At 53.6% G+C, this 13,445-nt stretch overlaps 1 protein-coding gene across 2 annotated transcripts; it reads left to right on the plus strand.

Moving 5' to 3' along the window:
• Positions 1 to 599: 599 nt before the first annotated feature.
• ABHD6 (abhydrolase domain containing 6, acylglycerol lipase) lies at positions 600 to 10,754 on the plus strand. 2 transcript variants are annotated; one of them, XM_015875437.2, is made up of 10 exons: positions 600 to 733; positions 3,041 to 3,104; positions 4,579 to 4,721; positions 6,284 to 6,443; positions 6,650 to 6,763; positions 6,964 to 7,096; positions 7,406 to 7,563; positions 8,294 to 8,348; positions 8,682 to 8,782; positions 9,493 to 10,754. In XM_015875437.2, the coding sequence occupies exons 3-10, from the start codon at positions 4,603 to 4,605 to the stop codon at positions 9,667 to 9,669; spliced, it is 1,017 nt and encodes a 338-aa protein (XP_015730923.1). In that variant the 5' UTR covers positions 600 to 733; positions 3,041 to 3,104; positions 4,579 to 4,602; the 3' UTR covers positions 9,670 to 10,754. The 2 variants fall into 2 exon arrangements, with proteins under 2 accessions (XP_015730923.1, XP_015730924.1); XM_015875438.2 differs by lacking the exon at positions 3,041 to 3,104 and having other exon boundaries at positions 601 to 733.
• Positions 10,755 to 13,445: the final 2,691 nt, after the last annotated feature.

Consider the following 13,445-nt stretch of genomic DNA (forward strand, 5'->3'; position numbering starts at 1 on the left):
CCATACCACATCCTCTCTTAATCCTTGTTGCATCACCTTCCTTTCACTGCTGCAGCCTCACTGCATCCCCTTGTATCCCAGTTGTATTTTCTCTCTATGCTCCCTTACATCCCCAGTGCACCCCACTATATCCTACCTGCTGCAGCCCCACCCTACTGTACCCACCTTGCAGCCCCTTTGCAGCCTGTTTTAACCCTGCCACCTTCTTGTTGCACCTCCCTTGCACACTCCCATTCATTTGCTCCTTGTACCCACTGAAGCTCCACTATGTCCCCCTCTTGCTCCCCTGTTGTATCCCCACTGCAGCCCTACTGCATGCCCTGCTTGCGCCCTCACTGCAGCTCCATTGTATCGTCCTTTTGTATACCTATTATACCTATTTCATCCCCCCCTTATACTCCTGCTGCAGCCCTATTACACCTCAAATGAAATCCCATTACACCCCCATCACGTCTCTCCTTACAATCTCACCGAAGCTCCACTACATCTCCCCCCCCCCCCCCCCCTTCCAGCCCCCTTTCCACCCCACTCCTCCCCCGCCTCCTTGCACCCCGTTTTGAACCTCCTCCCACCCCCTATTTCACCCCCACTGCAGCTCCCTTCGCACCGCCCCTTCCATCACCGCCCGTTCGCTCCGCTGCGCCCCCGCGGATCCTTCCCGGTACCGGCGCAGGGAGGCGGGCACAGCGGAGCAGCCGCGTTTCTCTCGGTGCTGCCATTGCCGCCCGGCCCGGTAAGAGATGGGGGCGAGGAGCTGCGGGGGGCAGCGCTGGGGCCGAGGGGCACCGGGGTGTGGGGGGGTACCATGATACCGAACCGCTGCCCCCGGGCCCTGGCACGGATGGAGGCGGGGAGGGAGGAGGAGACTGAAAGGCCTTACCGGAAAGCAATAATTTGTAAAGATATGCTTTAAAACTGTCGTTAATTTTTTCATCCAATTAAAAAATAAATAAATAAAATCAGGGCAGAAAGAGGAGGAGAGCCGCGATGCTGCTCTGAAGGATGCCGTCATTTTGCTGGAGGAGGCTTTTGAGGAGAGATATATGGATGAGGAGGGAGGGCGGGGGTAACCTCAGCACCCCGACCCCATCCTCTGGAGGGGGCTGAGGCCGAGTGTGCTCGTGACATCTGCATTGGGGTTGGGGGTGGCGTGGTGGTGGGGTCCGGCTCGTGGCCCTGAGCTGCGCCGTGCAGCTGCAAGTGGGTCAGAGATGGGTGTTTTGTGAACCGGCGCTGTAGAAATAATGATCTCATTTCTGCTGTCTATAAATAAATGAAGGTGAAAGGGCACATTTCCTACTTCCAGCCCTTTTGGAGACTGGATTAAGACAGAGAGCTGGCTGACAGGCAGAGATTGTCTGAATACAAATAGATCTTAAATCATTACTTCGCTGGGACTGGTATCTAGAAGGTCACACTGTGAAACATACCTCTGAGGAATCGTAATGTTAGTTATGTCATTGATGACAGTCAATAGTGTTTTCCCAGTTGTTGGGGATGGCAGTGGGAGGCAGTTGTGATGGAGATGTTTTTTTGCATGGTGCTGGTTTTCCTTACACCATTAGCACTATGAGCTGGGGCTCCCGGGGGCTCTGTTTGTGCTGCTGAAGCCCACTAGAGCCCCCTGGTCTTGCTGTGGGATCTTAAAATCTCTTTCATGCAACAATTTGAGCGGTTAAATGCTTAAATGTGTTCCTTTGCATTTGGATGTTTGGAGATATACAATCTGTTGGGGAGAAACAGGGAGCCGTGGGTGCAGGGAGGGATGTGCCCTGCCTGCCCAGCACAGACCCATATTCTTTCTACTTGAGTTTTGACACACCTGATGAGCAGCACAGTGTGCATGGGGGATTTGTCAGTGTGGAAATGTTCCCTTGCCATGCACACAGCTGCACGCTGCATCACTTCCCACCTGGAGCATCACAAAGGCCCTGTGGCCATAGCCCCCCCACCCCCCTACACCTCCTGCAGCCCCACCAGTGCTCACCCCATTGCAGGGTATTGCCCTGTTCCTGCTGCAGCATCCCCCGATACTGCTCTGTGAGAGGCACTGCTCAGTGCAAAGCCTCACCGTCTCCCTGGGAAACGAAGCGAGCTGCTTTCACATCCGTGGGCTTGGGTTTTGTTTTTGAGCTAAAGGCAGGTTTCTGATCCCACACACTGCTGTGTGCTGCTGCTGCATCTTGCATGAGGCTCAGAAAAAAAATCACCATGTATACTTGGGCTGCATGGCTGGGTCTTCTCTGGCCTCCCTGGGGTGCCCCAATGAGCTTGGGAGAGAACAAATATTAATGAGGATTCCAACCTGGCTATCAGCCACTTGTCCCTTTGGCTGGTGGCCCTGGGGACTGTCATTGACACATTGTCCTTGCAGCACCCTGCAGCTCCCTCCCATCTCCTGGCCTCTCTGGCACATCAGCGCCTGGACCCCGGCTCTGGGGTGTCTCCCAGCCCTCTCCCTGCTGCAATGGGATATAGAGGCCGAACCGGTGTTCCTAGTTCAGCATCCCATGCCCTGCCAGCTACACAGCCTTACTGCTGTCATCACCATAAAGCATTTATCAGACTTGCCTAATGGGTGCTTGTGAGTTAATTGATGAGGGCAGGAGCCTTGCTTTGTGCTGTTCACCACAACTCTTGCAGCCTCGTGCTGAGTAATAGGTGGCAGTCAGAAGGTGCCTGGCTGTTCCCATTTACTTTCACTGTTTAGCCTGAGCTGCCCCTCCAGCATGCAGCCAAGGTCTCCCAGGCAGCCAACCCTCCATGACAATGGGCTACCTGGGGCCACGCTTGCTTTTCCCATTATCTTCATCTGTAGTGCACACTTTGATCCCAGTTGGAATGAGTGCCCTGCTGGCACAACACTGCACAAAGTTCTGCATTTACACAGACAGGGGAAAGGTTAGTCAGAAGGCGCCAGTGATGAGTCTGGAAGGGGAGCTGATGTCTTAAATACCCCACACTGGCTGCTTCCCCTGTTGCAGATCAGCAAGGAGAAGGAAAGCAGCAGAATGGTCCTAACGTTTTCCTCTTTCCACAGTGAGCCACAACACCCATAGTGAGCAGGACCTGTGCCAAGAGGAGGAGGAGGGGATCTCTACAGAGTAAGCCAGGCTTTGAATGCATCTCCCCTTTTGGCTTTGCTTTCCAGGAGTGGGGCAAGTTGAGGACTTGTCTTCCTCATGGGCTGTAGCATCTGTGCTCTGTGCTTCATTTCTTCCCTGTCTTAGTGGCACAGCCAAAGGCAACACAAGCTGGCAGGTGGGTCGGACCATGCAGCCCTGCTGCTGGCACATGGTGTTCCTGCTGCTCCAAGGACTTGTTTATAGGCAGGGAGCACAGGGAGCAAAAATCTTCCTGCAAAATTACAGTGAAATTAATAACTGTGTGAAATGGATGACAGGCTTGAAGTAGCTGATGTTTGGCTTTGTTAGGGAGAGGTCTGGTGCAAACATCTGCTGCATTCCTTGAATTACAGTTACTCCTTCTCTGGGGAAGGTGGGAAATTGGATTTTGCTGTAGACTTCTCGTGAACTTTTCAGCTTGCTCACACACAACGTGTTTGTAATGTGATTCAGTATTGCAGCATCAGTGTGGGAGAGGATATTGCTGCGGTGCTTTAGTTCCTGTTTCACAGCACAGCACCAGCTGCTAAAGGAAGCAGAAATTCATCTGCATGTGCTGACATGGGGAAATCGGGGCAGAAGGAGACATGGGTGAGAGGACACCGGGCACTGCAAGTGTTTTGTTTTATAACCAAGTGTGACAAAAGAGCTTGGGCTGAGGAAACAGGCAAGACATAGGCTGGAGAGCAGCAGGAATTAAAAAGGCTGCGTGTGGCAGGGTTTAATCCTTTAATGAGAAAAATAGATCCTTGCTTCTGGCAGCTGGGAGAGCAGAGAGAAGGGCTGTGGGCACCTGTCCAGGTGTGTTACCTGGGGGGACACTGATGGAGGTTATTTGGGAGCTGGGCTGGATCCTGAGAAGGGCAGCGAGCACAAAATGGCTCCTGGGCATTTGGAGTATGGGAATGTTTTGGTTCCATATTGGGAACAGGGATGAATATGTCTCGGATAAGGGCTGGTGGCCAAAGAGCACCCTGCCAGGTTCCTTCCATCCCTTCCCAAGATCACTAATAGGCTCTGCTCCCTTGATTAGTCGGTGCCTGTGCAGAGCAGTAATGAGCCTGGAGCTGGGCTCAGACCGTGGATTCTAGGTCAGCAGCTGTGTGCTGGGGATTTGGGAGCGGGCAGAGCCTGCATGTGGGCTGCGGGGCTGTGAGCACCTCATGGGTGGGTATCACACCTGCTGGGCAGGCTGAGAGCTCCCTGCATCACCACGCCTTGGTCTGCGCCCACCTGGAGCTTGTTGCCCTTAAGGATATTTACTGTGGGGAGGATAACATTGTAACAATTAGTCACACTGAGCTGTAAAGGAGGAAGATACTTTATTGCCCTCCTGACTGCTCTGCTTTGCCTCACACTGTGCTGTTTTCCTCTTCCCTTGGCTGCCAAGATTTCATTTAGCCATGACTATTTTCTGGTGTTTAACCCCTGATCCCTCGTTCCATGCACACAGGTAGGGCCAGGCCGGAGGAGCAGCATGGACCTGGATGTGCTCAACATGTTTGTCATTGCTGGCGGCACCCTGGCCATCCCCATCCTGGCCTTTGTGGCCTCTTTCCTGCTGTGGCCCTCTGCGCTCATCCGCATCTACTACTGGTGAGTGCTCCCCTCTGAAAGCAGGGCTCAGCTTCCAAGGCAGGGCCTGTCCTTGTGCTGGCAGTCACAGAAAGGACTCTCCCCATTCTCCCCTTCTCTTGTGGGTGCAGGGATGGTTTTCCTTACCCATGTGCATCCTGTCCTTCCTGATAGCAGCAGGCAGGTGCTATGTCCTTCATCGCCATTTGTCCCTGGGAATTAGCAATAAGCGTGCTGTCAGCTTTCATTTCTGGGCTTGTAGCAGAGGAAAGCTGGAATCGTGCTCCTGCAGGGAGCTGGGCAGCATCTCACCGGCCTCCCACACAGCTGCTATCACGTGCCGGTGGCAGATGGTGGCTCCTGCAGCCTGGCTCAGGGGTGTTCCCCATCAAAGTGACCTCTTGTAAGTGAAGGATGTTATCCCTCCCAGTGTGATTAAGTTTGTCCTACTAATGGAGCATTTAATAGCAGCCCTCTAATCAAGGCATCTAGGAGTTGGTGAGAGGGGCAAGGTAATGCAAACCTCAGCAAACCAACCCAATAGCATTATGGGGCAAGGCATCACCTCGTGGTGTTGGGGGGGGGGGAGACAGAGATGAGCCCACAGCAACATCCTTCAGGGCTGTGAGTTAAGGGCTGAGTGAGAGCAGAGAAGTGGTGGCACATCCCAAGACAGCCCTCGCTTCTCCCATCACTCACTTCCCTCCTCATTGTCACTGAGATGCCACAGCATGGGGACCTGGGTATCAACCCACAGGGGCTGGGGGGCACCTGGGGCCAGCCCAGCAGGGTCAGCCGCTGCTGCCCGCGGGTTAAGCGGTTTAGCTGTGGCTGCTGAGCCTGTTAACACCTTGTGGGGGATCAGTTCAGCTTTGCGCAGATTATTTTGTCTTCTGCTGAATTGATCCATCAGGATCAGTTGCTAAAAATGTTACCAACTTGCCCATCAGTAGTTTACACCGGTGCCTTTGAGGCAAGCACTCTTAAGACACTTATTCAGGGAGAAATTCGCCTCTCCTTGTAGGACCCGCACATGGCCATGATATCGCTTAAGTCCCACTAACTCCCTCAAAAAAGGGATTATGGTAAAAGAGGATTGCACAATGCATAAGCTTTGAGTGGGCAGAGAGCTAGGACAGCCCAGCGCAGTGTTGGTGACCTTGATTCTGTGTCTCATGTAAATTCTGATATAGTGTACGTATTTGGAAGCACTGTGGCTGCCAGGAGGAGCCCAGCAGTTGTTCTGACTTTTGACTGTAGGGGAAATGCAGGCAAACCGTAGCTATTGCGTGGCCTTTGACTGCATGTACATCATCTGTCCAAAGTGTCTCTGATGGTCTCTGCCCAGGTCCCCTCTGGCTGGTGGTTTTACTGCAGTATCTTTAGCCAGCCTGCAGGCCCGCTCTGCTGGGAGCTGTCAGCTTTCTGAGGAATAGCCCTGTTTTCTGTGGGGTCAGGCTGGTATCTTCTGGGTGGGGGACAGTCACCAACAGGCTGCTGGTGTGTGCTCAAAGACCATTGAGGGAAAAGGGTCCCGCTGCACCCTGGTCTTGCTCCTGGAGTTATTTTCTCCTTGTTCGCAGGTACTGGCGTCGAGCCCTGGGCATGCAGGTCAGATACGTCAACTATGACGACAACTATCAGTTTTGTTATTCCTATAGAGGAAGACCTGGGTACCGGCCATCTATTCTGATGCTCCATGGCTTCTCAGGCCACAAAGACATGTGGCTGTCCATAGTCAAGGTGGGACTCCAGTTTTCTTGTTACTGCTGAGTGAGTCAATAGTCTGGGACTCAAGGGTGGTGTGGGGGCACGTGAGCTATGGTGATCGTTATAAAGTGCTAGGAATACCCTCAGCTCTGCGTCTGTTGTTCGTTGGATCTTTTTCATCCCTGTGAATGCAAATCTGCCTTCCCATTGATATGACCAACCCTATTTTGTTTTGACAGTTCCTCCCCAAGAACCTGCACTTGGTGTGTGTTGACTTGCCTGGGCATGAGGGCACAACCCGCTCAGCCTTGGACGATTACTCCATTATAGGACAAGCAAAGAGGATCCACCAGGTAAAGTCTCTTGGTGCTTCCACTCCTGCTGCATGAGGGATGTAAGGGATGCTGGTACCCACATGGCCCCACTCCCTCCCACAGTCCTGCCCAGGCTGCTGGATCAGTCCACAGGCCTCATGGTTTTGGGGTGAATCTCTCTAGGGACACCACGCCTTTGCTTCCTCTGCCCTAACAACGCTCCTTCTGCTCCTGTGCAGTTTGTGGAGTGCATCAAGCTGAACAAGAGACCTTTCCACCTCGTTGGCACCTCCATGGGTGGGAATGTTGCTGGGGTTTATGCCGCACAGTACCCGGAGGATGTGTGTAGCCTGACTCTGATATGTCCTGCAGGTGAGTAACAGGGAGGAGAGTGAGCAGGAGCTGCTGCAAGAGCCCGGCATAGTGCTGACGTTAAAGTAGCCCTTGCACATCACATAGTGCAAAATTTGTTGAACTAATTCATACATGTAGTCTGAAATTCGCTGGCAAGGCACAGAGCTCACGGGAGGAATTAACAGCCCTGCCCTCATTGCTGTTCTCATTGCTTTGGGGTTTGCCCAGCTGGAGTTAGAGCCTAGGGCCCCCATGCAGGACAGGGGGCTTCTCCTGGGGGCTCTGCCGCAGCCATGTTGCACTGTGCTCACCCCTCCTTCACCCCAGGGCTGCCGAGTCTCACTGAGAGCAAATTTGTCAAGACGCTCCGGGAGCTGAAGGAGTCTGAGCGCACCGACAGGATCCCATTGATTCCCTCCACACCCGAGGAGATGGCCGACATGCTGAAGCTCTGCTCCTACGTTCGCTTCAAGGTGCCACAGCAGGTGAGGAACCAGGAGCGGGGTTTTGGGCCGTCACCCCGGATCTGCCCACCGGCAGCTTCCCTATGAGCTTCCCTATGAGCTTCCCTATGAGCTTCCCTATGAGCTTCCCTATGAGCTTCCCTATGAGCTTCCCTATGAGCTTCCCTATGAGCTTCCCTGCTGCCCTCTGCCAGTAGCGGCTGGAATAACCCCGTGTGTTACACAGCAGTTCCAGCAGCGAGCTGTGCAATAGGAGTGTTTTTCAGTTAATACGGCTGTCAGGAAGCACTAAATAAATAAAGAAGGCTGCTATTGTCCGGCCAGGAGGGGGATTGTTTGTTGCTTTTTTAGCAGAAGCAATGGAAATGTTAATCATCTCATTGTGAGGTGAGAGGGACTTGGCGAGGAGCTCCCTGTGTCGCCAGGTTTTCCTTAGGAAGTCTGGATGGGTAGATTGGAGAGTAAGAAAAAAATGTGAAGTCATGCCAAGACCAATTTTTTCTTTGGCAAAAGGATAAAAGAAGGAAGAAAAGCAAAGTCATGGCTCAGACAGACAGACACCCTGCCAGCCAGCCCAAAAAATGCAGTTTTGCATCACAAAAAGCTGAAATAGTTTCTGGTGAAATGCTTGTTACCCAAGTGCTGCTATGACAGCCAGAGTGACAGCTGGTGGTGGTGGGGTGGGCACTCTGCTGGCCCCATATGAAGTGCAGCCACCACCCCCCAATATGTTCCTGTTCTTCCCCTGCAGATCCTTCAGGGCCTGGTGGACGTCCGCATCCCACACAATGATTTCTACCGAAAATGTAAGTGTGTTCTGCATCCCTGGGCTGTCCCTGTGTGCCCCGTGCTGAGAGCTCAGGAGGGCAGCAGGGTGGATGGATTTAGGAATGCGTAGGCGATGGGGCTGCTGCTTTGTCCTCATGCCCCTCACTGGTTCAGTGTGTGCTGATGTCTATGGGGAGGTGCAGAATGCCTGTATTGCAGTTAGGTGGAAGTGCTGAATGCCACCACCTTTGCAAGGATGGCCCTTCATGGCTTGTCCCACCACCCCTGCCTGTGAGCTGGTTCCCCCCCACACTGGGGCTGCACACAAAGCATCCTTCTCCATAGACTTACTCTCCTCCTGTCCACCCCAGTGTTTTTAGAAATCGTGGATGAGAAGTCTCGTCATTCCCTCCACGAGAACATGAATAAGATCAAAGCACCAACACAAGTCATCTGGGGAAAGCAGGACCAGGTATGTGGCCACCTCTTGGCTTCAGGCTTTTGGGTGCTGCCAGGTCTGACTTAATCTGGGAAGAGGAATAAGAGGAATAAATTACCAGTAGAGTTGTCCTGGAAACCAGGGAGAGATGTGCTCTTCTGTGCACAGTTGGCAAGGAGAAAGCATCTCTCTGTGTGGTTACAAGGGGAGGAAGAAGGAAATCTAGAGGGTGGGGAAGGGGTGAGGTGCAGGCATAGGCTGGCACTCAGTGCAGGACATGGGGAGATGGTACAGCATGGCCTCAGCCCTCCCCCACCTGCACTGCAAAGGCCATGTCTGCATCTCTGCTCAGATTCTGTCCTGATGCTCAGCATCAGCATTTGTTGGGTTGACAAATGCAACGTGCCATGTGGTGCAGAGCTACACAGTCTGATTCTGTTTTGGGCACCAAAGGAGCCCTTTAGACAGGCGTGGTGGGTGATATCCTGTGCTGCTGGATTGACAATAGTCGAGCACTGGAACAGGGAAGTGGTGCAGTTGCTGTCACTGGAGGTGTTCAATGCACACATGGCACTGAGGGACAAGGTTTAGTGGGCATGGTGGTTATGGGTTGACAGTTGGACTTAGATGATCTTAATGACTCTATGATCTTGACTGGGCCTGCAAAGGCATCTCCAGTGGGGTTTCTGCCATGGCCAGTAAAGCCCAGTGCTATGGCAGTGACTTTTCTCCCCAACATCCAGGTCCTGGATGTTTCTGGAGCTGACATCTTAGCAAGTGCCATCCCAGACTGCCATGTGTCCATCCTGGAGAACTGTGGCCACTCAGTGGTGGTAGAGCGGCCACGCAAGACAGCAAACCTCATCATGGAGTTCCTGGCAATGCTGCACAGCACGGGCAACAGCAAGAAGCAGGCGTGACGGGGCCGGAGCCGTGCCGAGGCCTCATCTCAGAGCTGTAACACATCGAAGCATTGACGAGTTCTCAGGGATTTGTACAAACCATGGTGAACGTGCCAAAGTCCCTGAGGCAGGCAAGAGTCACTGACACTCCAACCTATAGCACTGCTGACACAGCGACCCAGGACCTCTGAGCAACCCGTGTAGATGCAGGAACAGGACCCGAACCTTTTCTACTCCTAGGTTACAGTAGAAATGAGCAGAAACCACAACCCGCTAGCCATGCAGTGTGCTGAAGCTCCCGATGCAGCCCACGTTGCCCACGTTACCGGCACACAGTTGTGAATGGCATCACCTGGACTCTCTGACAGACACAGGGAACAGGAGGTGCCCCGGAGCGTGACTCGCCGTGTTCCCAGCCCTGAGCTCTGCGTTGCATGCTGCCGTGCTGTGCGATCCCCGCGCTCCGGGCACGGCGCTCCTCTCCTTGTTCAGATGATGAGAGAGAACACGTGGAAGTCACACAGCTCTGTGTGTGTGTGTGAACGCCTTCACACTTCGGCTGTGTGGATTTCCTCAGATCCCTGAGCAGCTCCTGTGCATGTGTGATGCCTTAACAGCCTGCAAGCAGCCCGGTGTGGGAGGGTAAATGCAGGGCAAGCGCATCTCAGCTCTTGTCTGTCCCCTCGTGCTGCAGAATGCTCTGATGTAAATAGCACATTTCTTACTGAATTCCGTGAATTCTGTGAATGGTGACGGTGCTGAAAACGTGTGGATGAGGGGAACCGGCCGGCACGGGGCGGCCATCGTGCCCAGGTACCTGTACATATATTTGGATCTCCCCAGTGGTTTCTCTGCTCTTTTTGGAGAGAAGAAACATTTGTTCTTTTGGAAAATGAGCAATTTGCTGTTAATCGCTTGTTATGGTTTCTACTACAGGAGTTGATTAAAAAAAAATTAAACAGAATTTAAAAAAATAACTGATAGTTTTATGTGGTAAAAGCCAGAGAAGAAATGGTTACATATCTGTATGGTTTCTCCTATGCCACAGATTGGTGTCTGCAGAGAATTTCTATGGCAATTAAAATCTAGGAGTTTAAAGAGTGCTCCACGTGGTGGTTTCTTTCCTTTAGGACGGATGGGGCTGTGTGGGGTGGTAGTGTTGGGGCTCTTTTCTTTCCTCTCACATTTATGTGAGTTCCAGGTTTTGCCATGAGGAACACTTGGTAATATTGAGAGAGATCGTGATGGGCAGGAAGGTTCCATGCTCACCTCCTCTAAGGTAAAAGATGAAATTGCTGGGTATTTTTTCCTTTTTAAGAGGAGGTAGCCCTAAACAGTCAAGAAGCACAATAAAAACTTGGGAGCCTGGAAACCTGAGCTGAGTCTTAGCACTTAAAAGCTAAAATATGGTAAAAGTGTGCAATGGGCACCTCCTGGCTGCAGCTGGACATCACTGCAGGAGCAGCTCCTGCCTGGTGGTAGAACACTCCAGCCCTTTGCACAGGGGCTGGCAGCAGCTGAGAGCACTGACGAGCACAGGGAGCACCTGGAATTGGGCACTGACACCTCGCCCCTCATTCCCTGCCGGGAGCTGGCAAAGTCCCACACTTCTGAGTGCCGAGGGCTGCCCCTGGGAACCAGAACCCTCACTCTGAGGTAAGGCTGTGGCCCTGGGAAGTGCACAGTGGGGCTCCCATCTGGGATCTGGTTCAGCTATGGGCTAAATGGGGCGCTGTGCTGCTGTGGGGCTGAACAGTGCAGGGTGCCACGTGGGAGCTGCCCCGCAGTCCTTCCCCCACTGTCTGAACCTTCCCCTGACTCATGGCATTTCACAACCCTCCTGGCAGCAGAATGTGTTTATCCTGGGGAAGCCAGGATGGGAGCACTCTGGGACATAAGATCCTATGACATGTTCCTGCTGCCTGTGTGGGACAGGGTGCCCAGAGAGAAGCACGGTGCCCCTCCAGCCCTGTGTGCGCTGCTGCAACCAGCGCAGGGAAGGCAAGGAAGATGCATGGGGTCACAGTTTCAGTGGGCTTCATTGTTTTAGGGTTTCTTTTTTGCACAGCAGGCAGCTGTGAGAATGCATTTCTGAGGTGGGGGCTCTGCATTGAGCTGCTTCCTAGAAGTGCTCAGTTTGCCCTGCAGAGTAGAACCTACATTCAGCCTTGATGTGCTGCTCTATTGATTTCTTTCTTTTTTGATGTGATTCAGAGAACAGCTGTGTGGGCACGTTGGGTGAGCTGCCACATTGCCTGTAACACTGCTGGGCTTTGTGCTTCAAACCCAAACACCCTGCGCTGCTCCCACCAGGACAGCGTTTGCTTCTCATCAGTACTCTTCCTCTAATGCAGAATTAAAACTAAAGATCAATAAGGCCAACACGTTCTTTTGCCAGCTTATTCTATGGCAGACTCAGGAAGTGACAAAAATATCACAGCAGTGAGGACTCAGGGAGCCCGGTCTCTGCTGGGTGCACTCAGTGGGTGATGCATGGGGCTGGAACAAGCTGCCTGCTGCTGTGCAGCTACTTGCCCACACCTGAGAGCAGGATTCTGCCTTCACTATTCCAGAGCTGCCCACTCCCTTCTTTTCTTCCTGGAAAAAGAAGCTCCCTCCTGCAGCTCTGCACGGAGCTCTGATGGAGCTGGGACACATGGAGCATCCCCTGCAAGTCTCTTCCATCCTACCAAGGAGGGTTTGCGTCCACCTCCCGGTCCTCATTAAGCTGGAGGTTCCCCCAGCTTTGCAGCGGTGATGCCATTATTTGCGTGATAAACTGGACAAACGCAGCTCCTGCTGCTGCTCTCCCCTTGCACAACCGCAGAAGGACACGGGGATGGCACAGCGCAGCCCGTGGCTCCGTGCCGCGGCCACTCCGGCACTAGTGACGAAGTGGCACCAGGTGGCAGCAAGCGACCGCCGCGGGGAGCGATGTGCCCGAGGTCCTCCCCGAGCCCCCCGCAGCATCGGGCCGTACCCCCGCACCGCCACCCAGGAGCTGGCAGCTCTCGGGTCAAACTCTCTCCCTCCCGACATGTGTCGACGTGGAGGTATAAAAACAACTCGGCTCGAATCATTCAATCATTAACTCGCTCCGCTGCGACCAAAAGCCCCTCGGTGCTCTTGGGGCGTCTGTGCCGATGGGCAGAAGGTGAAGGCAGGGTGCGGGGATGGCACGCAGCACCGGGCAGCGCTGCACGCACAGCCCGAGCGGGGCACCGGGAGCTGCAGCAGTGCGATCCGCAGCCTCTTCCTGTTGTGCAACGTGTGCCAGCGGCCCACTGGATGTTTAGGAGATTTGTCAGGGCTGTTGTGCTTCCAGATAATGTTTATTTGCTTGCTTCAGGTCTGGCTTTCACAAGCAATGGATTTAAATAGCACAGGCTGAGGCAGGGCACGAAACTTCTGCCCCGAGCCCCTGCGGCCCCCTCCACCCGCCCTGTGCCCCGCACACAGCCCTGCGCTCCTGCTGGCCCCGGGCTGGGCTTGGCACTGAGGCTATTTCCATTTTCACTGCTCAGCTTTCACACCATCCTGCCTTTGTGTAATAGTTCAGTATGGGATAGGAGGCTGTTTGGCCAGCCCTGCCCACGTGGGGGGCCCGTGGCTTTGTTCAGACCCGCGGACCCTGTGTGGCACCACTCTGTGCTCACACATCTTCCCCTTCGCTGCCTCCCCCCACCCCGTTTTTGGCTTGATCCTCTCCTGGATCATACCGTGTTACAGCTCAGGCTGGGAGCAGGATGTGCCAGCAGAGCTGGGGTCCATGGTGCAGCAGTGATCACAGATCG

Source organism: Coturnix japonica, chromosome 12 (assembly GCF_001577835.2).
Source record: "Coturnix japonica isolate 7356 chromosome 12, Coturnix japonica 2.1, whole genome shotgun sequence".
Lineage (NCBI taxonomy): Eukaryota > Metazoa > Chordata > Aves > Galliformes > Phasianidae > Coturnix > Coturnix japonica.

Coding starts and splice junctions, on each gene's coding strand:
- ABHD6 (XM_015875437.2), top strand. CDS start 4,603: ATGGACCTGGATGTGCTCAACATGTTTGTCATTGCTGGCGGCACCCTG. Junction 7,564..8,293: donor GCTTCAAGGTGCCACAGCAG/GTGAGGAACCAG, acceptor CTTCCCCTGCAG/ATCCTTCAGGGCCTGGTGGA. Junction 8,349..8,681: donor CAATGATTTCTACCGAAAAT/GTAAGTGTGTTC, acceptor TGTCCACCCCAG/TGTTTTTAGAAATCGTGGAT.